This window comes from Humulus lupulus, chromosome 5 (assembly GCF_963169125.1).
Source record: "Humulus lupulus chromosome 5, drHumLupu1.1, whole genome shotgun sequence".
Lineage (NCBI taxonomy): Eukaryota > Viridiplantae > Streptophyta > Magnoliopsida > Rosales > Cannabaceae > Humulus > Humulus lupulus.
In genome coordinates, this window is record NC_084797.1 from 197492240 (window position 1) to 197518773 (window position 26534).

Here is a 26534-nt window from a genome sequence, read left to right on the forward strand (position 1 = left end):
TTTTTTATTTTTATTTAATTTGATTTTAATAATCAATTACTATAATTTAAATAAAAGTAATTTGAAATTTTGATTAAAATCTTTGCACTAAATTTGACAAAAGATCAAAATGATCTAAGTATTGTTTTGGTAAACCAACACAAAGTCCATTCTTGAATTTTTATTAGGACAATTTTGAACATTCAAAGAATTCAATAATATTTTCAAATGACAATTTAACTCATTTCGAGAAACTCGATAATACATTGATAAATCGTCATCAAATCCTTTAATTAAAAAAATCATTAAGATAGAAAAAAAAAAAGATACAATCAGTAGAAAAAATTGCTAAATAAATGTATTTTTAACTATATTTTTAGAGCACAATATATTTGTAATTGTGTTTTCAAATAGGCCATTTTTAAAAAATAAATGTTTACTAATAATGAAAAAAAAAAACATTAATTTTGGATTAAAATTTGATAATGGTAAAATTGAAATTTTTCTATATTTATAGCAGTTCTTATCAATTTTTACAATTGAACGTGGAATTTGGTTGTTTGAGGTTTTATTTTTTCTTTTCGCAGTATATATACACGACATGCATTAATAATACCTATTCTGTCTTAGAGTATCTACATATGGTGATTGAAAAATTAATTTATAACATCTGTTTGTATATATTGGTCCAAAAAAATGAGATAAAGCATGAAAACTGAAGTTGTTAATACACAAAACATATTTCCTAAAAAAACATAAATATGTGTTTTTTTTTTTGGTAATATAATGTACAGAAGAACCATTTGTAAAATGAGAAGTGGAACGAGTCAAACCATTTTGAAGGCTTCATCATATCATATGAGTAAAATAAGGATCTGAATCAAACCAATTAATTAATGAGAGAAAGATTTTGGTATCTTCTCTTCTTCTTCTTTTTCTTCTTCGTCTTCGTCTTCTTCTCCTTTGGTTTGAATTGACAAAAAATACTGTCCTCATATATCATCTGCATGCAGCAGCAATGGACGCTACACAGCGCATGGTGTGTCAAGAAGACTTCTTCAACCCTCTAACCTCCATGGGTCTGCAAATGTCATCCATTCTCGTCATCTCTCACTTCTTTCACCTCCTTCTCAAGCCCCTAGGTCAACCTGGACCCATCGCTCAAATCTTCGTAAGCATAATAATAATAATAATAATAATAATAATAATAATAATAATAATAATAATAATAATAATAGCAAATTATATATATATATATTTTCATTTTGGTATTAATTTCTCTTTTTATTATGTCAATTATTACTAGGCTGGATTGGTTTTGGGGCCATCAGGGCTTTCCAAGGTAGACAAAGTGAGAGATTTCTTCTTTCAAGCTTCGGGGGCCGAGTACTACGAGATATTTGGCTTCTTTTGCCGAATGCTTTTCATGTTCCTGATCGGTTTAGAAACCGATGTGGCTTACATAATTCGAAACATCAAAGTCTCAAGCACCATCTCCTACTGCGGAATCCTAGTAGGAGCTGTGTTTGGTATCTCCGTCTCTTTCTTCCTCCACCAACAGCTCATGTTTGGCAACAAGAAAATGCTGGGCTTCATCCTCATCGTCATCCTCCTCATGACCTACACTGCCTCGCCCGTCGTCATTCGCCTCGCTGGCGATCTGAGATTCGCCACTTCGCCAACCGGACGCCTCGCCATCGCTTGCTCACTCATCAACGAGATCACATGCGTCATCATGTTCAATCTGATCATTGTGGTGCACAAGAAGAGCTTTTTTAGATATGGGATTTTGACCATCTTTGTCACCGGTTCGGTTATCTTGGTCAACAAGTATGTTGCCATTTGGTTTAACAAGCGAAATAGGAACCTAAAGTACCTTACCAATGCTGAGCTACTCTTCATTTTGTCGGTTTTGATTGGGAGTTCTATGATCACACAAATGTTTACGAGTAATAGTGTTATGAGTTGTTTTCTCATTGGGGTGATGTTCCCTAAAGAGGGTAAAACAGCTAGGACTTTGGTTCATAAGCTTACATATTCGGTCCATAACTTTATACTTCCCATTTATTTTGGGTATTTGGGGTTCCAATTTGATTGGAATCGTTTAACGAACTTGAGTAGCATTATTATTGTGTTGATTTTGGTGGTCTTGAGCATTGGTGGGAAGATTAGTGGCACTCTTTTGGCTTGCCAATACTTGAAGATTCCTCTAAATGAAGGCGTTTTTATTGGCTTTTGTCTCAACTTGAAGGGACATGCTGATCTCTTGTTCATAGGCCAAGCCACAAATACACTTATTGTAAGTACCAATATATTTTTTCTTTCTTTCTTTAAATTCCTTTCGGGGTTCTTTAATGTGATCCTTAATTGGGATGTCATGAACTAGATAGCAAGGATGCATTTTAGGATTATATACTAAACTTGGAAAATCATTTTAGGATTCACTAATGTTTTGTTTTAATATGGTACCTGTGTCGTATGTAATGTATTACAATCAATCTTGTTATCTTCAACCTATCCCTTATATTATACTTTTAAGGCTACTTAGCTCGAGTTTGTATTAACTAATTTTGCTTATCTATGCTGATATAGCAAATTTTTTTTTTTGAAAAAAAAAACTACTATATGTATATAGTTGAAAATGGTTTCATACATTACTATCATATGCTGTCTCATGATCAAAATTCATTGATATTACATTAATGATAAGGATTACTATTATAAATTGATATTTTATTTTGGAAATTTTAATACAATAAAATTGCTTTGGGGCAGGGATGGAACCAAGAGGCATACAATTTACTTCTAATGAGTATCGTGCTGAACACAGTGATCTCAGGCCCAATATTGGCCCTCTTAATTAGGAAAGAAGAGAAACTCTTCGCCCAAACCTCACACACAACCCTCCAATTCCAGAACCCCGGAGAAGACATCAGGACCCTCGGATGCGTGTACGGTCCCCGCCACGTGTCAGCCATCCTAGCTCTCACTTCGGCACTGACCGGGTCCCACCGAATCCCGATCACACCTTACCTAATGCAGCTGATCGAGCTCACCCAAAAACGACGCACCAACGTGTCGTTTCACGAGCTCCAAGACAACGAGCTCAGCGACGACGAAGATTACGGCGGGAACGATGTCGTCGAGATCAACGAAGCCGTCGATGCCTTCCACGCCGAGACCAAGATCTTCGTCCACCTCATCAAGGCCGTCTCTTCCTTCGCCACTCTCTACGAAGATGTTTGCAGCACCACCGAGGACCTCCGCGCGTCGATCATACTCGCGCCGTTTCATAAGCACCAGAGGATCGACGGGAAGATGGAGAGCGGGAAGGAGGGCGTGAGGACCACGAACCAGAAGATCCTTCGGCACGCGCCGTGCTCCGTGGGGATTATTGTGGAGAGGGGGCTAGCCGGGGTGCCTGGGTTCGCGCAACTCCTGGACTCGACGGCGGTTCAGCAGGTGGCGACGCTGTTCTTTGGTGGGCCGGATGACCGAGAGGCGATCGCGTGGAGTAAGAGGATCGCGACGCATCAGAAGATTAATCTGACGGTGATCAGGTTCCTGTCGTTTGAGTCGTCTCGGTCGAGAAGTGAGCGCCTGGATGATCGTGATGACGTGGTGGTGTTCATGTCGTTGGCGAGTTTAGAGACTGGGAAGGATATTGATAATGCTTTTCTCAGCGACTTCTACAACGAGTAATTTCTCCTAACCCAGATCTTTTTATTTTTCTATTCCTAAAATTTTATTACTTCGTACATTAACAGAATAAAAAATCTGTAATCTCTTATTTACAAACTAAGGACCCAGGCTTTAAATAGCCAAAATACCAATCCCAGGAAAAGAAACAGAATCCAAAGGGCCTAGTTAGTTAGAATAGAGAAAACTAACTAATATAGTTACATCAAACCTTATAATTTCTAATACTCCTCTCATGATAATTGATATAAAATTTGGACATTCATCTTGGCTAAAAGTTCTCTAAATTGTGTTGGAAAAAGAGGCTTCTAAATTGTGTTGAAAAAAGAGGCTTTGTGAGTAACTCAGCGGTTGAGTTTGGAGGAGACATGAATGAGTTTGATGATTCGAGCTTGAACTTTCTCTCTAACAATGTGACAATTGATGTCCACGTACTTTGTTCTTTCATGAAAAACAGGGTTTTCAGAAATGTGAATTGCAGCATTGTTATCGCAGTATAGGACAGCTGGATTGTGATGGTGGACTCCAAAGTCTTTTAGGAGAGCTAGAAGCCAAGTGATCTCACAAGTGGCATTTTCCATAGCTCTATATTCGGCTTCAGCAGAGGATCTCGATACAGTGGGTTGCTTCTTTGATTTCGAAGAGATTAGAGACTGCCCAAGGAAGACACAGTAGCCTGAAACAGATCTTCTAGTGTCAAGGAAAGTGGCCCAATCAGCATCTGAAAATATCTTTAGTTGTATGCTGTCACAAGGGAAGTTGGACTCGGCATATGCATTTAGCTAAGGTGAAGAGGTGGAGTAGAAGAATAGACCTTGATCGGGGATCCCTTTGAGGTACTGAAGTAAGTGATGAGCAACTTGAAGATGAGGAAGTCTCGGAGAATCCATAAACTGGCTGAGTTTATTGACAGCAAAAGTGATGTCAGGTCTAGTAATGGTTAAGTAAATCAGCTTGCCGATGATGCTTCTATAAGTGGTAGGATCAGAAAGAGGATCCTCATCGTCTTTGCTGAGCTTAGTATTAGGCTCTATTGGTGTTGATGAAGGTTTGGCTCCCAAGAAACTTGTGTCACTTAAGAGTTGTAAAGTGAAGGGTCTTTGAGATACCGATATGCCATTAGTTGATCGACCAACCTCTAATCCAAGAAAAAATCTTAAAGGACCAATGTCCTTTAATTTAAATATGGAGTTGAGGTAGTTGATAAATTGGGCAGCTGTATCATTGTTAGTAGCAATTAAGATATCATCAACATTAACTAAAATGGCAATAAATAGGCCTAAAATATTTCTTATGAATAACGAATAATTAGATTGTGATTGTTTAGAACCAATTTTGAGAAAAGTATTGCTAAGTTTAGTATACCATTGTCGAGATGCTTGCTTTAAGCCATATAGACTCTTATTAAGTTTACAAACAACATTTTTAGGAAGCTCCCCCTTAGGGTGGAAACCTTTTGGTATATTCATGTAGACATTTTCATGCAAGTCTCCATGAAGAAAAGCATTATTAATATCTAATTGGTGCAATGACCATTATTTAATGGCAGAAAGAGCTAAAAGAAGTTTTAATGTATTAAATTTTGCTACGGGTGCGAAAGTATCAAGGTAGTCAATACCTTGTTTTTTAGTATACCCTTTTGCAACTAGTCTTGCTTTATACCGTTCTATTGCACCATTAGATTGATATTTAATTTTGTATATCCACTTACTGCCAATAGTGTGTTGACCAGGAGGTAGAGATACGATTTGACATGTGTTATTTTGTTGAAGAGCTTGTATTTCAGCCTCCATTGATGTTTGCCATTCTTTGATTTTGATAGCCTGTTTGAAACTTGTTGGCTTAGAAAGAGTATTAGCATTAAGTATGGTAGCTTGGAATAGTTTATTAAACCTGTCATAAGAAATAAAATTTTGTAAAGGATGAGCTGTAGAAGTTGTAACAAATGCACTCATCAAAATGTTTTGGTCGGGTGATTGTTCTTCCATATTTGGAAGTGGTGGTTTTATATGAGATCACCGATTCTGAAGTGGGTAGAGCATTGGTAGAGGGTACTGCCAAATGAGATGTATTAGTAGACAAATTAGTGTCATTAGAGGAGACAAACAGAAGGTATGTTAGTCAGTAAAGAAGAAAAAAAATCATGTAAAGAAAGAGAGGAATTATTAGTTTTGAAAGGAAATACAGCTTCATAAAATATGACATCTCTAGAATGAAATATTTGTTGAGATTGAAAATCTAATAAAGTGTATGCTTTCATACCATTGGGGTAATCAATAAAGATACAAGCATTGGATCTAAGTGAAAATTTATGCCTTTGTTTGGCTAAAGTGGAAGCAAAGGCAAGACAACCAAAAGCCCATAAATGTTCATAATTGGGTACTTTGGAATTAAGTAATTCAAAAGGGGTTTTGTGTTTAAGTAAAATAGATGGTGTCCTGTTAATTAGATATACAACAGTGTTGATTAGATAAGACCAATAATTGAGGGAAATATGATACTGAAAAAGTAATGCTATGGCAACATTAAGAATATGTTGGTGTTTTCTTTCTACTATAGCATTTTGTTGAGGTCTATCAACGCATGAGTGATAATGTTGTATGCCTTTTAGTGCATAAAAATTTGACAAGTTCTTTAGCATTTTCTGACCTAATGGCTTTGATGGAAGTGGAATATTGAGTGGAAATGAATGAAAAAAACTTAGGAATAAAATTTTGAACATCAGATTTATTTTTAAGCATGTATACCCAAGTAAAACGAGTATGATCATCGACGATAGTAAGGAAATATCTATAACCTTCAATGCTCATAGTATGAAAAGGACCTCAAATATTTAAGTGAATTAATTTGAAAGGTGAAGAAGTGATGTGATTAAAAGAAGGAAAATGAAGTCTTTTCTGTTTAGCATAATGACATACAGAACAAAATTTGTCATGAGACTTAGTTGTAGAAAAAAGTAAATTTTTATTCAAAGTATTTGTAATCATCATAGAAGGATGTCCAAGGCGAATATGCTAAGGATTATGAGCAGTACAAGTATGAACATTAGCACGAAAAACAGAAGAAGTGTAAGATTGGATTTCTGGCTGTATGAAGTACAAGTTATTAATCTTCTTAGCAATCCTAATCCTTTTGTTCAGAGATTGTACCTAAATAAAACATTCGGTAGAAGTAAAAGATATAGTATGAGATGTATGATTTAGATAAGCATTGACAGAAAAAATATTGATTTTAAATTCGGGTATGTAAAGGACATCTTGTAAGATAATGCTATCACAGAGTTTGACAGAACCAGATTTTGCTATTTTAAGTTGTTGACCATTAGGCAAAGTAACAAGATTAGCAATAAGAGTACTGGAAAAAGTAAGAAAGGAAGAGAGATTATTGTAAACATGATGAGAAGTCTCACTATCAACAATCCATAAATGTGAAGAAAAATGAAGCATGTTACCAGAAAAATTAGAGACAAGTTGCTGAGTCGAATCCATGGAAGAAGGATGGTTCTTCAGTTGTTGACAGAGTAAAGAAATGAGTTCTTGAGTCTGATTGGGATATCAAACTTCAGTGCTGGATGAAGGTGTATAGGCAGAGTTGGTAACTTCAGCATTGGAGCCATTGGAAGTGGAAGCAACATTCTGATTTATGGAAGGTTATTGAGATCCTTCTTGTTTTCTTCTAGTCCCATAGCCAGGAGGAAACCCATGAAAAAAGAAACATTTGTCAACTAAGTGCCCTGGTTTGAGACAGTGGGAACAGGTGGGTCTTGGCTTTTTACTTCGAGGGATGTGGTTCTTTTGAGGGGTAGGGTTTATGACTGCAGGGGAAAAATGGGTCTTGGGTATATTTGTGGTAGTGGTAGCTGCAGCAATGGAGTTAGAGGTATGATAGCCAAGACATCGTTGTCTTTCTTCTTGAGCAATCATGGAAAAAACAGTAGTAAGAGGAGGTAAAGGATCATAAAGAAGAATTTGGGCACGAACCTGAGAGTGGGATTCATTAAGGCCAGTCAGGAATTGTAGTATTTGGTCTCTAGTATAATAGTTGAGAAGGTTTTTCATGGCTCCACAAGTGCATCCACAGGTACAAGGGGTGCAAGGTTGAAATTCCTTGAGTTCATCCCAAAGGGCTCTGAGTGGGGTGAAGTAGGTAGTGACATTATTGTCTCCGTGTTCGATGCTATGAAGAGAGGTTTTGTGTTGAAAGATACGGGTTCCATTTCCCTGATTGAATCTTTCGTGGAGATCATTCCACATATCAACAACTTTATCTTGGAACATTATATTAGCAACAATCTCTTTAGAAACAGATTGGGGAATCCAAGCTATTACCATATTGTTACATGTTAGCCAGGAACTAAAATTGGGATCGTCATCAGGAGGGCAAGGGAGCGTACCGTCAATGAATCGAGTCTTGTTCTTGGCAGCTATGGAAATGGAGGCGCCAAGTTTCCAAGAAAGGAAATTTTCTGGTCCTGTTAATGGTGTGTGGACGATTAGGTATCCAGGATGATCTCCAATATTCAAATGATAAGGACTCTTGGAATCATCAAGAATAGGTCGATCAGTAGGAGCAATAGGAGCAAAACGATTAGAGTGTGATTCATTTCCACCATGAGATCTGTTGTTGAGGGCACCATTATCAGCAATGGGACCATTGAACGGAGGCTACGACGGAGCAGGAGATGATGGAGGTTGGGGGTTCGTAGTATCGTGGTCACCATTGGGGAGGACCGGAGTGGAAGAGGCTCGAGTGCGCACCATGGTTGGAAAAAAAAAAAGAGCTTAATAGAGCATAAGACCTACCAGAAGAAAGAAAATGGAGATTTTATTATTCTGTAATCTCTTATTTACAAACTAAGGACCCGGGGCTTTAAATAGCCAAAATACCAAACTCAAGAAAAGAAACAAAATCTAAAGAAAGAGCCTAGTTAGTTAGAATAGAGAAAATTAACTAATATAGTTACAACAAACAATATAATTATATATTTCTAATATACATAAACTTAAAAATAGCTCTCTAATAATCACCGCTAAGAAAGAAATCAAAAAATAACATGTATCACTACTCTTACGTAAAGTTTGATGAGCAACATTTATGATTGAACTTTCAGAGCCAACTGTTTTATAGTACTGTATAAGGTAAATGTAGTGACTTGACTAGTGATGCTTATTATTATTGAACAATACTAAGAGCACACACTACAAATTTATGTTAAAAGACTTATATTTTACACAAATTTTACATACAACACTATAAATGTGCCAAATTTATTATATATTATTGATTGTTGTAAACATATTTTATTATTTTTTTTCTTTCTCAATCAGTTTTTTTTCTTTTTCTTTTAGGCTTTTTCCTATAATATATATCTCTTTTATTTATATAAAAAGTATGCAAATAATAATTTTTTTTTGTTTTAACGGTTTGTTTTATTAACTTTAACGGAATATTCTAAATATTTAATGGAATATATATTTAAACTATTTAAAAATAGATATTTATTAATTATATTAATATAAATTCAAATATTATAAAATATTATTATTATACTAATATTTAATATAAGACTACATATATAATAATTATATTAATGTAAATTTAAATTCAAATATTATAAAATATCATTATTATAATAATATATAATACCAGACTAAATATTTCATAATTATATTAAAATAAATTTAAATGTTATAAAATATCATTATAATAATAATATATAATCCTGATTTTTTTACTAATTATATTAATATGCATTCAAATATTATAAATTATTAGTATAATAATATTTAATACAAAACTAAATATTCAATACTTATATCAATATAAATTTAAATATTATAAAATATCATTATAATAATAATATATAATAAATAATCTTAATTTTTATTAAAAAAATATCATTTATGTTTAAAACAGTTATCATATTATATATGTTTTAAAAATTATAAACAATGTTTTGGTTTAATATTTCATTTAATATGTTTATGTTATTCTTTTAAAAATAATTAATAAATTCTACAAATAAAACTTCTCAATGTAAATGTTTGTGTGAGTTTTAGTATGTTATTTCATATATATATATATACATATTTATATATAGTTTGTGATTTGTGATATATATATATATAATATAATATTATATATTGATATTATATTATTTTTTCTCATTTATTAATTAGTTGTTTTATTATTTAGGTATTTGTTAAATTTTTCAGTGTATATATTATTTTTTATATTTTGTTTTGTTATTACAATATTTATAATAAATATTTTTAATAATTTTTAATTTATTTTATAAATTTGGGTTAATTTAAAAGGGAAATTTCATGTTATATGCATGAATTTTTTTAATATGACAACATAAGTTACTATCCTAAATATATGACAATTTAAATTTTTTAGACAAAAATACCTCTAACATTCAAACACATCTTTTCTCTCTCAATCTGAACTCTCTATCTCTAACATCTATCATTCTTTCACTCTCTCACTCTCTCTCATTCTAATTTTGTAGATCTTGAAAAAAATACCAAAATTTAAAAAAAAAACATCTGAAACAGACATTTGAGTGAAAAATATGAACCTCTAAAGTTTTCATCAAATTTCAGTGCAGAGCATCGAAATTGCATCGAAAAAATATTGTTTTGGCAAAAAATCAAGTTTTCATGATTGCATCACAACAATATCGAAAGACCATCAATTTTGCATTTAAAAACTATCAATTTTGCATCGAAACACCATTGATTTTGTATAAAAAAAACATCGTTTTGGCAAAAAAAAAACAAGTTTTCATGATTACATCGCAAGAACATCGAAACTTCATCGATTTTGCATCAAAATTACATCTTTTTGGCCAAAAATTAAGTTTTTCATGATTGCATTAAAATACCATCGATTTAGCCAAAAAAACAAGTTTGTATAGTTGCATCGCAAGCGTATCGAAACACCATCGAAAAAGCATCGTTTTGGCTAAAAATCAAGTTTCATGATTGCATTGCAAGAGCATCGAAATTGCATCGAAAATGCATCATTTTGGCCAAAAATCAAGTTTTCATGATTGCATTGCAAGAGCATCGAAACATCATCAATGATGTTTTGACGCTCTTGTGATGCAATCATGAAAACATGGTTTTTTTGGGCCAAAGCGATGCTTTTCGATGCAAAATCGATGGTGTTTCGATACTCTTGCGATGCAATCATGAAACTTGATTTTTTTGCCAAAATGATGTTTTTTCGATGCAAAATCGATGGTGTTTCGATGTTATTGCGATTCAATCATGAAAACTTATTTTTTTTGTTGCCAAAACGATGATTTTTCGATACAAAATCGATGTTGTTGCGATACAATCATGAAAATTTGATTTTTGGCTAAAACGATGCAATTTTGATGCTCTACACTGAAATTTGACAAAAACTTTGGAAGTTTATATTTTTTTACTCAAATATATATTTCAGATGATTTTTTTTTTAATTTTGGTATTTTTTCGAGATTTACAAAATTAGAATGAGAGAGAGAGAGAGTTTGGATTGAGAGGGAAAAAATGTGTTTGAATGTTAGGGCTATTTTTATCTAAAAATTAAGATTGTCATATATTTGAGATAGCAACTTTTGTTGGCATATTAAAATACTTCACTATGTTATCATTCATATAACAAGAAATTTCTCATTTAAAATAAAGTATAATTATTTGAAAATATATAGATAAATATTAAAATATATAAAAATATTATTAAAAGTGAGAAAATATTTAAAATAAATAAAAAATATTAAAGTTGAGTTTTAGTTATGAAAAATAAAAAAAGTTGATATATTTTAGTATGGAGTAAAATAGAAAAAGTACAGTTAGGCTCACGGAAAATAAAGACAAACCTAAGGTGAGTGCTTTAATTGGGTTAAATTGTTTCAAATGTACTTTTCTCCTATGTCATGGTAGTACAAAAGTGTAATATATATTTGTTTATATTGATACTATATATTAAACTAGCTAGGTGTGTGACATCTGGGCAAGTTGGATACGTAGAAAAATACGTGAGCAATGGGGAAGAGACAGTGGCAGCTCTGAAAGACATTGGAGATATGTATTCTTTGTTCATTGTTGGGAAAGGTGGGAGAGGGCACTCCCCATTGACGACTGGCATGAGCGATTGGGAAGAGTGCCCTGAGCTTGGAACTGTGGGAGATCTATTGGCTTCCTCCGAGTATAACGTCAATGGCTCGGTTTTGGTCGTTCAGCAACATAAAAATTTCCAAGAAGGTTCTTATGGATAATCGACCATTATATATTCTCATTTTTTATACTCTTGTAAATTCTTAATAATTTTGTGGATTTCTTATTAATTTGTTCTTAACTTTACTATACTACGTTTTTCTATTATACTGTTGTACACATTTGTAACTGTGATTTTATTACATGTAACAGTGTAATTGAGTTTTGATATGCAATTAGGTTAAGTTTGTGTTGACGCTATAAATCGTCAACGCCTATATTAAGCCAAAATATAATATAGGTGTCAATGCCTATATTAAGATGGAATATTTAAGACTTTACATGTTTCACTAGTAAAAAGTTAGTTTACTTTCTTTATTTATTACTTTCTCTGTAGAGCATTAACATGACATATTAGATTGGTTGGTGCAAATTAATAACATGTCCAACTTATTTTAATTTAAATTGAAAAATATGAAATCTAATATTAAGTTACACAATCGATATTTATCTTGTAGCAAACCAAACGCGGCTCTGAAGGCTTTTACTTCAATTCTTAGATAAAAATTGACTTTCTATTTCAGTTTTTATCTAAGAACCGAAGTAAAGAATTTTAATACCTTTAATATATAGTTCTCGCCTCATTCATCTCTCTGAAGCAAAAATCTCAAATGCCAAACCCAGAAAACCTTCATTGTTGTCGTACTCTCACCAGGGTTTCACTAAATATATAATTCTTTTATGTTTTTTTTACCATTTGAAACTATTTTTCTTACTTAAAAATAGAAATATTAGTTTCATTTTTATTTATAGGTTATTTTGAGCATCAAAGAAGGTTTCTTACCTTAAAACTTTGTTCGTGTTAATTTTTTTTTTATATATTATTCCAAATTTAATACTTTTTTTTAGTATATTTGTGTTATATTTTTTTTATTTATTTTGTTATTTTATATAATGTTATTAATTATATATATATATATATATATTAGTAAAATTTAAAAATTGTTATGACTTGCTATTTAAATCTTTAAACATAGTTTCAATAGGTAATGTTGTTGCCAATGTTAAAACTTGAAATGTTTGGATTATTAGTGACAATTGTTTTTTATTTTCTATAACTAGCTAGCTTGATATGTTGTTTGATGATTATATAACTAGTTTAATTAATTATGTAATTGATTTTTATTTGTTTTTGTTTAAACTTTTTAGTAGGGTTGTTGATTTAGTTGCCAATTTGGTATTGAGTTTGGGTGACTTCAAGAGTAATATTGGAGGTGAGTAATCTTTAAATATTATTCATTACTATTGCAATATTTATTTATAAAATTAGAGTTAAATCATGCATGTTTTACTTTAGTGAAGTAGGTTTTGGGAAATTCGTTGTTGGCGGTGATATAAGGATGGAATTATATGTGTTGATTTTGTGTGTTGTTTGTGTTGAATTTATATATAATTATAAAATTGGGATATGCTACAAAAACAAAGGAAACTCTGCAAATTTTTTATAGATTTTATTAATTGTTTTCCTTTTTCAATTTGCACATTATGTCGAGATATTTTGTGTGTTATTTATAGGTTTTAAATTTTTTGGAGATGTTAAAATGCAGTTGTTATGCTGCCGAAATTTTGTTAGACTTAGGAAAATTTAATAATTAAACTTCAACTATGTTGGATGTCCTAGAAAAAAGAATTAGGAGTGGAAGATGTAGAGGGATGTGAAATTCTGATAAGGGCGCGAGAAACGAAGAAGACTCTTGTCGAAGATAATTTGGACAAAAAAATTAAAGAAAGAGTTGTAAGTGTTTTAAAGTAAAGCAGAATTTTTTTTAAGTGTTGTTATAAGTTACTAATTTAATCTATCATTGGTTTGTTTCGTAGAATGAACTAAAATGACAAAGTTACTAGTAGCCAAATTGTCGCCAAGGGTCGGGAGGACATCTTGTCAATCCAACAAGAATAGTTTAGCCGATTGATGACTTAAATTTATTAATAAGACTATTTTGTTTATACATACATTTAGTTTTATGTTAATGTATATCTAAATGTTTAGGCTATTTTACTTAATTACAATTATGTGAATGTATATATGAATGATTAGGTTATTCTACTTAACAATTATGTGAATGTATAAATATTTAATTTTAAAAGAATTTTAATTCTAAGTGTATAAATTTTGTGATTTATATTTCTGTTATAAATTAAATGAAAATTAATAAATAAAATTGAAAGCAATTAAAAATAGGAATTTGTAAACAAAAAAAGAAATTATATATATATAATTCAAATTTAATTTAAATTTTATCAAAATTTGGTGGATTTTTTTTTTTGTAAAAAAATAGACATTCCACTTCGGTTTTTATGTATAAACTGAAGTGGAAACACCTCAATACGCATCAATTAGAAGACTTTCCACTTCGGTTTATATGTATAAATCGAAGTAGAAAGCATACTTTCTATTTCGGTTTATACATAAAAACCAAAGTGGAAAGTCTATTTTCCACTTTAGTTTTTCACTATTTTTTATTTTGCCCCGAACTATTTCGGTTGCGAATTTATGTGGAAACTGAAGTAGTAGCTCATTTTTCTTGTAGTGAGAGAGAGAGTGAGAGATGTTAGAGAAATAGTTCGGATTGAGAGGGAAAAATGATGTTTGAATGTTAGGAGTGCTTTTGTCTATGTTAGCATATTAAAATATTTCACTATGTTATCATTCGTAGAACATGAAATTTCTTATTTAAAATAAAATATAATTATATTTTTAATTATAGAGTATAATTATATTTGAAAATATATAAATAAATATTAAAATATATAGAAATATTATTAAAAGTGAGAAAATATTTAAAATGAATAAACAAATATTAAAGTTGAGTTTTTGTTATGTAAAATAAAGAAGTTGACATATTTTAGTATGGGGTAAAATAGAAAAAATATAGATAGGCTCACGTAAAATAAAGACAAAATAGTAGACCTAGGGTGAGTGCTTTAATTGGGTTAAATTGTTTCAAATGTACTTTTCTCCTATGTCATCGTAGTACAGAAGTGTAATATATATTTGTTTATATTGATACTATATATTAAACTAGCTAGGTGTGTGACATCTGGGCAAGTTAGATACGTAGAAAAATACGTGAGCAATGGGGAAGAGAGTGGCAGCTCTGAAAGACATTGGAGATATGTATTCTTTGTTCAATGTTGGGAAAGGTGGGAGAGGGCACTCCCCATTGACGACTGGCATGAGCGAATTGGAAGAGTGCCCTGAGCTTGGAACTGTGGGAGATCTCTTGGCTTCCTCCGAGTATAACGTCAATGGCTCGGTTTTGGTCGTTCAGCAACATAAAAATTTCCAAGAAGATTCTTATGGATAATCGACCATTATATATTCTCATTTTTTATACTCTTGTAAATTCTTAGTAATTTTGTAGATTTCTTATTAATTTGTTTTTAACTTTACTACTACATTTTTCTATTATTCTGTTGTACACATTTGTAACTATGATTTTATTACATGTAATAGTATAATTGAGTTTTGAGATGTAATTAGGTTAAATTTGTATTGACGCTAGAAATCGTCAACGCCTATATTAGCAAAAATAAAATATTGTTGTCAATGCCTATATTAAGATGTAATATTTAAGAATTTACATGTTTCACTAGTAAAAAGTTAGTTTACTTTCTTTATTTATTACTTTCTTTATAGAGCATTAACATGACATATTATGATTGGTTGGTGCAAATTAATAGCAAGTCCAACTTATTTTAATTTAAATTGAAAAATATGAAATCCGTAATGATAATAGGGTTCTTATGTTGGCCACCATAAGATACCCTTTGGCAATTCTCTTCTTTCTAGTTTTGGTAGTGTTTATGCATGTCAAATAGGTATACCCATCATTCATCATGCCTCTCATATTTAGAGAGAAGTCATTACAACTATATCCCCTAAAATTATGGGTAATTACCCATTTCTTACATATGAAATATAACTAAATACACTTAAATATTGATAAGCATTTAAATAAACGAAATAAAGAATATATATTCTAGATGATTGCCCATTTTTGTGCGGTTGACCAAGTAACAATTAGTTCTTCTTTGTTGCTAAATATCTTTTCAAATTAATGTCAAGCTAATTCTCACGATTTTCTCCTTTCTTGGTAATCTTGTGTTTCTTGTTCAATCATGTAGTTCAGCTTTGGAACCTAGTGAGTATCCTGTTAACCTAGCAAGCACTTTAAAGCTTAGAAATTCTCATCTTGTTAGCTGACTCACGTATCTAATCTTTTGTTGTTACTCAAGCACCTATTTGCTTCAAGCTGGCTCTCCCCTATGAAAGCATAGATGCTTCCTTGGGTGTCATACGCCTTTTAAGTTATCGTGTGCTAAGTATGTGCACATTAGTTTGGTAGGAAAGGATGTGAGTTCAATGGATGGAGAGTTTAAGAATAATGGAGAAGAATTCTCCTCTATTTTATGTTGTTTAGTGTTGAAAGGTGCTACAACCATAACTTGCGTATGACAAATGAGTGAGAGTGTTGAAAATGGTAATGCTGCTATAACAGAAATTGGTGAGGACCACAATGATTTCAATGATGATGACAGCTAATTATTGTCTGTCAATTGTACAATTCTGTTATGGAATTCCTAAAAGTTAGGAATCATCCGTACTATGAAATATTCCCTGTAGTATTCCGTTTTTGATCTTTTTATTGTACTATATATATTCATGTACACCTCCTTACATTGTAATTAACTATTGAGCAGTAATACAATCAGTAGTGCAGAGCAAACCTTTCAGTCCTTTTTCTTCTTTTTCAATTTGGTATCAGAGCAAGTTGATCCATGGCCGCTCCTGCCGATTCCAGTGCTACCACAGAAAGCTCTGCAACTCCTCCTGCTCCGGTTCCATCAGCACAATCTACTGGTGCTTCTCCTTCAGTCTCAATCTTTCAAAGTCTTGCTCCTCTCACTCTAAAACTTGACAGAGGAAACTATACTTTTTGGAAATCTCAAGTCTTACCTGCATTGCGTGCCCATGACCTTGAAGGTTTTGTCCTTGGAACAAAAGTTTGTCCTCCACAGTTTGTGGACAATACGATTGGAGGCACCACACCAGGAGAAACTCGACAACTCAATGTTGGCTATGCATTATGGCGTAGAACAGATCAAGCAATCATGAGCTGGTTGCTCAACTCAATCTCTGAGACCATGTTTGGTCATGTGGTGAGGTGCACCACCAGCTTTGAAGTTTGGCACACCTTGGAGCTACTATTTACCACTCAGTCGAAGGCCAGAACCCTGCAGATTCGATTTCAGCTCCAATCATTGAAAAAGGGAAATCTGTCCATACATGACTATATGATGAAAATGACAAGTCTTGCTGAGAATCTCTCTGCCGCAGGACAACTCATATCTGATGAGGAGCTGATTCTCTATATCCTTGGAGGTTTGGGGCATGATTATGACCCTGTTGTTATTACTCTAACATCTCGAGCTGACCCTATAACCTTACAGGAAGTGCAGTTCCTCTTGCAAAGCCAGGAGATGCGTTTGGAGCAATTAAATGCTCCTACTCCAGGTGACTTAAACACTCCCAGTGCTAACCTTGCTGCTCAGTTCCGAAGATCTGCCATCATCAGTGGTGGCTCCACTGGTTTCAACCCTCAAGGAAGAGGTTACTCACCACGAGGTCGTGGCCGTGGTAGAGGAGGAGGACGAGGAAATCGTCCCGTTTGTCAACTCTGCAATAGAGTTGGTCATGTGGTTTCCAAATGTTTCCACCGTTTTGACATTAACTTTCAGACACCTGCACCAGGCCCAAACCAATCTAATCCAAATGCTTCCTCAGGACAGCAGCCTTCTGGTCAGGGACAACAAGCTTATTACTCTTCTTCCTCTACTGACACGCATCAAGACAATGCCTGGTACATAGACAGTGGGGCAACAAACCACATCACTTCTGATGGCCAAAATCTGCAGCACAAATCTGAAAACAAAGGTATAACTCAGTTGTTAATTGCAAATGGCCAACCTCTTCATGTTACTGAAATTGGAAATAGCATCTTAAATATGAATGAAACCTGTCTGCTGCTTAATAACATGTTCTGTGTGCCTAAAATTACCAAAAATCTCCTTTCCATATCTCAGTTAACCAAAGACAACCATGTTTTTGTTGAGTTTTATTCTAACTGTTGTGTTATTAAGGATCTGGTTACGAGGAAGGAGCTAGCTCGGGGAATGCTTAACAATGGTCTGTATCAACTTCAAGTGCCCAAGTCCTGCTTCAGTTCTTCAACTTCCAAGAAATCGAGTCTGTGTTTTTCTGTTTCTGAGCCTTTAAATTCCAAAAAAAACCTTATTTCAAGGTCTCATTGTAAGTGTCAAGCAAGTGAGTATGTTCACTCTGCCCAGTCCATGTTTGTCCAATCTGTCGAGACCAGTGACATTGATCTCTGGCACATGAGGCTTGGTCATCCAAGTTTGCATGTAATGAAACATCTTTTAATTAATGAAAAAGTTTCTTTTAAAAAACAACCAAAGTTCTGTGATGCTTGTCACATTGGCAAATCCAAACATAAACACTATCATTCATCACCTAAAACAGCCAAGAGACCTCTTGAAATTATTCACTCCGATGTATGGGGTCCCTCACCTATTTTGTCAAAAGATGGCTATAGGTACTATGTTCACTTTGTTGATGAATTCAGCAACTTTACTTGGATATATCCCCTCAAACTCAAGTCCGATGTGAAAGAAATCTTTGTTAGTTTTCAAAAATTCGTTGAAAGGAAATTTGAGTCAACAATAAAAACTCTGCATTCGGACTGGGGGGGTGAGTACAGAAGCTTAGCTCCATTCTTAAGTTCCCTAGGCATCCATTTCAGACATCCATGTCCTCACACACATCCACAAAATGGAAAATCTGAAAGAAAGCATCGACACATAGTCGAAATGGGGCTAACATTACTCACTCAAGCCTCCATTCCTCTTCACTATTGGTGGGAATCCTTCAGTACAGCAGCCTTCTTGATTAACCATCTCTCAACACCCACCTTAAACCACAAATCACCTACTGAAGTTCTCTTTAAAGTCAAACCCAATCTGCATTTTCTCAAGGTGTTCGGCTGTGCTTGTTTTCCACACCTTCGAGCCTACAATCAACACAAACTTGATTTTAGGTCCACCAAATGTGTATTTTTGGGATATAGTCCCAATCACAAAGGGTACAAATGCTTGCACCCATCTGGACGAATCTATATTGTCCAAAGTGTCACCTTTAACGAAAAAGATTTTCCTTTTGCCTCAGGTTTTAATGTTGCTCATTTCAGAAATTCAGAAATAAACACCTGTCCCAGTCACATTCAATACAGCCAGTGGTTACCCTTTGTCTCACAGGCACTTGATGAAGATCCTATTGAAGTTGATACTGCTCATTGTTCTCCTATTCCTCAGCTATCTCCTTCACGTTCAGACTTCAAATCATCATCTTCCAACAGTCAGGGTAAGACTCCACCATCCTTCTCATCCTACTCTACATTACCACTTGAAGTCAATTTGCCTATTTCTTTATCACCATTACCACAGCCATACCCTTCACCAAGTCCACCACCTGGAACAATTCAGCCAAGTTCACCCAAATTCACAACAGCAAAGCCCACTCATACCATGATAACACGATCAAAAGCAGGTACATTTAAGCCCAAACTTTATCTGGCTTCTGTTCCCACATTACCTACTGTCACCTATCTTGATCACTCTATCCCTGAAACTATTGAACAAGCCTTGTCCTCACCTCAATGGCACGCAGCAATGCATGAAGAACATCTTGCCCTTCTGAAAAACGAAACCTGGCAGCTGGTACAAAGGGAACCATATATGCATGTTGTTGACAACAAATGGGTGTTTCGTCTCAAGTTTAATTCAGATGGCTCCATCAATCGATTCAAAGCTCGGCTCGTTGCCAAAGGTTTCCAACAACAACCAGGCATTGATTTCTTTGAAACTTTCAGTCCCGTGGTAAAGCCTACCACTATCCGAGTCATTCTCACCTTGGCTGTCACTTACAGTTGGGATATCCAACAAATTGATATAAACAATGCTTTTCTCAATGGTCCTCTACAAGAAGAAGTGTTTATGGAGCAACCAGCTGGTTTCATTGATCCCCAACAGCCATATGCAGTGTGTAAACTCTCCAAAGCCTTGTATGGCTTGAAGCAAGCTCCCCGTGCATGGTTCGACAAGCTCAAAACTACTCTTCTTGATCTTGGTTTCCTCAATTCCGTGGCTGACACTTCTCTTTTCTTCTATAACAAAGGTGATGCTCTACTCTTTGTCTTAGTATATGTTGATGATATTCTACTCACGGGTAACAATGCCACTCAAGTTACAGCCATTATCTCCAAACTCCAAGCCTTTTTTGCTCTCAAATCACTCGGCTCTGTCACTTACTTTCTTGGTTTCGAGATAACTAGGGGGCAAGATGGACTTCACTTATCTCAAACCAAATACACCCTTGACCTCCTCAAGAAAACCAATATGTCAAATGCTAAATCATGTCCTACACCTATGAACCAAAGTAACAAACTAAGCCTTCAGGACAGTGCACCATTTGAACATCCAACCATTTATAGGAGTGTCATAGGAGCCCTTCAATACCTCACTCTTAGCAGACCCGATATTGCCTACTCTGTGAACAAACTCAGTCAATTTCTTCAAGCCCCAACTCAAAACCACTGGAATGCCTGTAAGAAAATCCTTCGTTACCTTGTTGGATCTGTTGGAGAAGGGATACTATTCACTCACTCACCTAACTTAACCATTGAAGGTTTCTGTGACTCGGATTGGGCCAGTTCTTTAGATGAAAGAAAATCTACCACGGGCTACTGTATTCACTTTGGAAACAACCTGGTCAGCTGGAGCTCTCGAAAGCAAAAATCTGTAGCACGCTCAAGTACAGAAGCCGAATACAGAGCACTTGCTCAAGCCTGCACAGAGGTGGTGTGGCTGCAATCTCTCTTTGCTGAAATCGGAATTGACTGTAAAGGACCAGCTGTAATTTGGTGTGACAACTCTGGTGCTCGGCAGCTTGCTTCTAACCCTGTTTTTCATTCAAGAACCAAGCACATCGAGATTGATGTGCACTTCATCAGAGACAAAGTTCAGAATAAGGAAGTAGAAGTCAGATATGTTCCAACACAAGAGCAAATTGCTGACATTCTTACAAAGTCACTTAGCATATCTCAGTTCCACTATCTCAAGAACAAGCTGGCTGTTTTGCCCTCTCCACAGCACAGCTTGAGGGGGCGTGTTGAAAATGGTAATGCTGCTATAACAGAAATTGGTGAGGACCACAATGATTTCAATGATGATGACAGCTAATTATTGTCTGTCAATTGTACAATTCTGTTATGGAATTCCTAAAAGTTAGGAATCATCCGTACTATGAAATATTCCCTGTAGTATTCCGTTTTTGATCTTTTTATTGTACTATATATATTCATGTACACCTCCTTACATTGTAATTAACTATTGAGCAGTAATACAATCAGTAGTGCAGAGCAAACCTTTCAGTCCTTTTTCTTCTTTTTCAATTGAGAGAAACAACACATTTGCCAATAAGCTCAGTGAGAATAAAAGTCTAGCAAGTAGCCAAAGAGGACTCGGGTATTACCACGAAAATTGATAGTGATTGAAAGATACTCCAATGATATCAAGAAGGTGTTCAAGCACAAAAAAGACTTCATGCCCGAGCTCACCAATAATGGTTGATCTTGAATAGGCAAGGAGATTAGTTCTCAAATACTACTAGGGAAACGTTTAAAACATAGAGGAGGCTAGAGTAGGAAAGGTGATAACTCTAGGAATTATAGTTATTTTTATGCTTTTAAACTTATAATTTTATCAAGAAATAGTGGTTTAGGGTGTTTTGTAGTGTCTTTATTTTCGTTTTGTCAAATGTCAAATATAATAAGATGATATTAAATATTAGTATATTGCTAAAAAAATATACCCTAAATTGTGAAATTTTGTCTTGGCAGGTGGTTGGTAGAATTTTGGTCATTTGGAAAGAAATTAAAGCCTTAAATGGTCTCAGTAGGAAGGAATGCTGCAGCATTGCAGCAGCATTGCGTTTTGTCAGCCAATCTACTTGGATGACCCACGTGGAAGCTAACATTTAATGTTCCATCTCACTTTGGAGATTATTTAAATTGGGCTGCATGATAAATAGATAAATGATGATTGTGCTTTATTTTGCCTTGGACCCATTATGGAAAAGAGAAAAAAAAGAATTACAAAAAAAAGAGAGGCCCACGTGACCCATATAGAGGAGGAAGTGACCTAGAGAAAAGGGTTGTCTTCTTTTCCAATTGGGATATACGACTGGAGAGAAGGAAAAGACCCAGCTGCCTGTGCAAGAGAAGAATACACATTTTTGGCAGCCATAAAAGAGGAAAGAAGGAAAGAGAGAGAGTTCTAAGGAAGAAGACAAAAAAAAAAAAAAAAGAAGGGCTATTTGGGGAACACTCCATAATATTCTTGGCTTGTTTTTCTTCCCCTTCTCTCTTGGAACTTGATTCTTTCATGCATTTTATTTTGATTTATGGATGATTATAAGCTGGGTTATTTTGTGTTTAAAGCTATGAACTAATTCTCTTAAAGTTAGGATAATTAAGAAACTTTGTTATGCAATTGTGGAACTTTGCTATTGATGTTTACTGCTAATTGAGGTTTATTCATTCAAGTAATTTTTATGCTTAATATTTAATATTGCTTGATCACCTTTAGTAAATGATTGAAATAGTTAAGATTGCTGAAAAGGATTATAATTATTGGACAAAAAACTTGAATGATGCAAGATTAATTTCTTTGATTTTAATTTTGTGAGGGTATAGACATATATCTTTGCCTTGCATAATCTAATAGAATTGGTGCTTGATATGAAATTCTTGAAATTAAATTGGCTTAGACATAAGTAATTTAATTAGAGAGTTAAACCCATTTGATTTCGACAAAAACTCATGGACTTGATTAGAATTCTTGATTAGTAAACTGCCAGTGTGCCACATCATTTTCATAGTATTGTTTCTAGTAATTTCATAATAGGGGGAATTAATTATCCTAGCTTACCATTTCATTATCAACTAATTTTCATATTGCTTCCCATTAATTTAGAGTTTAAATTCAGCTGTTAGTTATTTTTAATTGCATATAAAAATCAACTTCCAATTGAGTTTGGTTCTTTTATTTTTAATCATTTTGCTAGACTTTAACTTCACATTTTTTAGCTTAAAAACAATCCTTGTGGATACGATATTGGGTTCTTATCACCTTATTACTTGTTGACAGTGTACACTTGCACTTAGTATCTATTTTGCACAACAAGTTTTTGGCGCCGTTGCCGGGGATTGTTTAAAGTCATTTATTGTGAAATTTAGTATATCGCAATTTGGTTTAAATTGTTTTTGTACTAACTTGGGTGATTCTCGTGCAATTTCAGGTTTACATAGTGTATGAGCTAGAATCAAGACCCTGAACTACTTCCTATTGATCTAGAAATCGAGCGTACCTTTAGAAGAAGGCAAAGAATACAAAAGTAAAAAAGGGAAGTAGTAGTGATGGATGCTGAGCAAGGGGCTCAACAGCGAGCTGCCCAGAGGGCAGCAAATCTATCAAGAGTCGCTCATGATCCACCAGTAAATATAGCAAGAGTTGCTCAAGATAGAGCAGCTCAAGGGGGAGTAGCTGCCAACAATGGGAAAAATGCAGTTATTGTGGCTGATGACAGAGATCATGCTATCAGGAAATATGCTCTCCCCCTCTTCAATGAGCTCAATCTAGGCATCGTCAGACCAGAAAATCAGGCAGCACAGTTTGAATTGAAGCCAGTCATGTTCCAGATGTTTCAAACTGTGGGTCAGTTTAGTGGGATGCCAACAGAGGATCCTCACCTTCACCTTCACTTGTTCATTGAAGTAAGTGACTCTTTCAAGCTGCCCGGGGTGACAGAGGATGTATTGAGACTAAAGTTGATCCCATACTCCTTGAGAGACAGAGCCAGAGCTTAGTTGGCAAGAGTTGGCTGAGCAGTTTTTGATAAAGTATTTTCCTCCCACTAAAAATGCCAAGCTCCGCAAAGAGATTACTTCATTTCAACAACTTGATGAAAAATCCTCATATGAGGCATGGGAGCGGTTTAAGGAGTTGTTACGCAAATGCCCTCACCATGGCATTCCTCATTGCATCCAAATGGAGACATTCTATAACAGTCTTAACGCTCATACTAGGATGGTGGTTGATGCTTCAGCGAACGGGGCTCTTCTTGCTAAGTCCTATAATGAGGCATATGAAATACTTGAGAGGATATCCAATAACAACTACCAGTGGCCCACTTCTAGATTGTCTACATGTAGAAAGGTGGCTGGTATTCATGATGTAGATGCCATCACTTCTTTGGCAACCCAAGTATCCTCCATTTCTAATATGCTCAAGACAATGAATATGGGGATGAATTAATCAATGTGGCAGCCTATGGGGACACAAATGGGACTCATGGAGAACATTTCTTGTGTGTATTCTGGTGAGGGCCATACTTTTGACAACTGTCCTTCCAATCCAGCAGCTGTGTGTTACATGGGGAATCAAAATAGGAATGACCCTTATTCTAATTCCTACAATCCATCATGGAGGCAACATCCCAATTTTTTGTGGAGTAATCAAGGGGTTGGCCCTAGCAATTCTTCTATGCCTCCAAGACCAAATTTCCCACCGGGTTATCCCCCTCAAGCACCACAACAAAGGCCACAACAACAAGCAATGCAATCTAGCTCTCTTGAGAACATGTTGAAGGAGTATATAGTGAAGAACGAAGCCATGATCCAAAGCCAAGCTGCATCATTGAGAAACTTAGAAAACCAGGTTGGGCAGCTAGCTAATGAGCTTAGAAATAGACCCCATGGTACTTTACCAAGTGACACCGAGAATCCAAGAAATGGGAGCAAAGAACATTGTAAAGCCGTCACTTTGAGAAGTGGGAAGGATTTGGAGAATTCCAAGGCAAATTATGGGCATGAGGGTGAGCCCTCTTCAATCCAAATAAATGAGGAAATTCAAAAAGACGCTGAAATTCCTAGTGTAGAAAAATCTACCTCTGCCCGGAATGCTGCAGGAATTCCATAGCATCAGCTCCCAAACAGCTCAAGTACAAGACAGCCACCTCTATTTCCTCAACGTTTCCAGAAGCAAAAGTTGGACTCTTAATTTAAAAGTTCCTAGACATTTTGAGGCAGCTACATATTAACATTCCCCTTGTCGAAGCCCTAGAGCAAATGCCTAACTATGTGAAGTTCATGAAAGACATCCTTACAAAGAAGAGAAGATTGGGGGAATTTGAGGCAGTGGCTCTTACCAAGGAGTGTAGCTCATTCTTGCAAAACAAGCTGCCACCGAAGATGAAAGATCCTGGGAGTTTCACCATTCCATGCACCATTGGTAATTCTTATTGTTGCATGGATTTATGCGATTTGAGTGCAAGCATCAACTTGATGCCAATATCTATTTTCAAGCAATTGGGGATTGGAGAAGTTAGGCCCACTACAGTTACTCTTCAACTAGCAGATAGATCTCTTGCTCATCTGGATGGGAAGATTGAAGACGTCTTGGTAAGGGTAGACAAATTCATATTCCCTGCTGATTTTATTGTGTTAGACTATGAGGCAGGCAGAGAGGTGCCCATTATCTTGTGGAGGCAATTTCTTGCGACAGGAAGAACTTTAATAGATGTGCAGAAGGGGGAGCTGACTATGAGGGTCCAAGATGAAAATGTGACTTTTAATGTTTTTAAAGCTATGAGATTTCCTGATGAGGTTGAGGAATGCTCAGTGGTTTCAATGGTAGATTCTTTGGCATCAAGGGAGTTTGAGACTAGTAATGTTGGCGATCCATTAGAGAGGTTATTGTTGTTTGATTCACACAATGAGGAAGATGAGGAGGAGTACTTAGCTTGGTTGGAGGCTAATTCTCAAGGGTTAAGAACAAGAAACCGATTTGATTCATTGGAGTTGTCGTCTAGGGACTTCAAAGCTCCTAAACCATCCATTGTAGAGCCACCTGAGTTGGAGTTGAAAGTTTTTCCATCGCATTTGTGATATGCCTACTTGGGTCCATCATCCTTTTTACTTGTCATTATTTCAGTGGAGTTGAGCCATGATCAAGAAGAAAAATTGCTCGAAGTATTGAGAAAGTTCAAAGAGGCCATTGGGTAGACTATTGCAGATATTCGAGGTATTAGTCCTTCTTTGTGTATGTATAAGATCTTGCTTGAAGACAGTGAAAAAAGTTATATTGAGGGGCAAAGAAGACTAAATCCTATTATGAAGGAAGTAGCGAAGAAAGAAATCATCAAGTGGTTGGATGCTGGCATTATTTATCCTATCTCTAACAGTTCATGGGTGAGTCTTGTACAGTGTGTACCTAAGAAGGGTGGGATCACAATAGTGAAGAATGAAGACAATGAGTTGATTCCTACTAGAACTATGACTGGATTGAGGATTTGCATGGACTACAGGAAGTTAAACAAGGCCACTAGGAAGGATCATTTTCCTCTTCCTTTCATTGATCAGATGCTAGATAGACTTGCTGGGAGAGAGTACT

At 34.9% G+C, this 26534-nt stretch overlaps 2 protein-coding genes, 1 non-coding gene and 1 pseudogene across 3 annotated transcripts; 3 read left to right on the plus strand and 1 right to left on the minus strand.

Annotated features, from left to right (window-relative positions):
• Positions 1-997: 997 nt before the first annotated feature.
• LOC133778014 (cation/H(+) antiporter 2-like) lies at positions 998-12139 on the plus strand. The gene is made up of 4 exons (XM_062217815.1): positions 998-1150; positions 1286-2278; positions 2755-3677; positions 11668-12139. Exons 1-4 carry the CDS (start codon positions 998-1000, stop codon positions 11945-11947), a joined length of 2349 nt encoding a protein of 782 aa, XP_062073799.1. The 3' UTR covers positions 11948-12139.
• Positions 12140-17291: 5152 nt separating this feature from the next.
• On the plus strand, positions 17292-17363 carry LOC133780807 (small nucleolar RNA Z247; annotated as a pseudogene).
• Positions 17364-24008: 6645 nt separating this feature from the next.
• Positions 24009-24115, minus strand: LOC133780846 (small nucleolar RNA R71). The gene has a single exon (XR_009869656.1). It is a non-coding gene; the product is annotated as a small nucleolar RNA R71 (small nucleolar RNA).
• A 1095-nt stretch (positions 24116-25210) lies between these two features.
• LOC133779833 (uncharacterized) lies at positions 25211-26029 on the plus strand. Its single transcript, XM_062219736.1, has one exon. It carries the CDS (start codon positions 25211-25213, stop codon positions 26027-26029), a length of 819 nt encoding a protein of 272 aa, XP_062075720.1.
• Positions 26030-26534: the final 505 nt, after the last annotated feature.

Coding starts and splice junctions, on each gene's coding strand:
- LOC133779833 (XM_062219736.1), top strand. CDS start 25,211: ATGCCTAACTATGTGAAGTTCATGAAAGACATCCTTACAAAGAAGAGA.
- LOC133778014 (XM_062217815.1), top strand. CDS start 998: ATGGACGCTACACAGCGCATGGTGTGTCAAGAAGACTTCTTCAACCCT. Junction 1,151..1,285: donor GACCCATCGCTCAAATCTTC/GTAAGCATAATA, acceptor AATTATTACTAG/GCTGGATTGGTTTTGGGGCC. Junction 2,279..2,754: donor AAGCCACAAATACACTTATT/GTAAGTACCAAT, acceptor GCTTTGGGGCAG/GGATGGAACCAAGAGGCATA.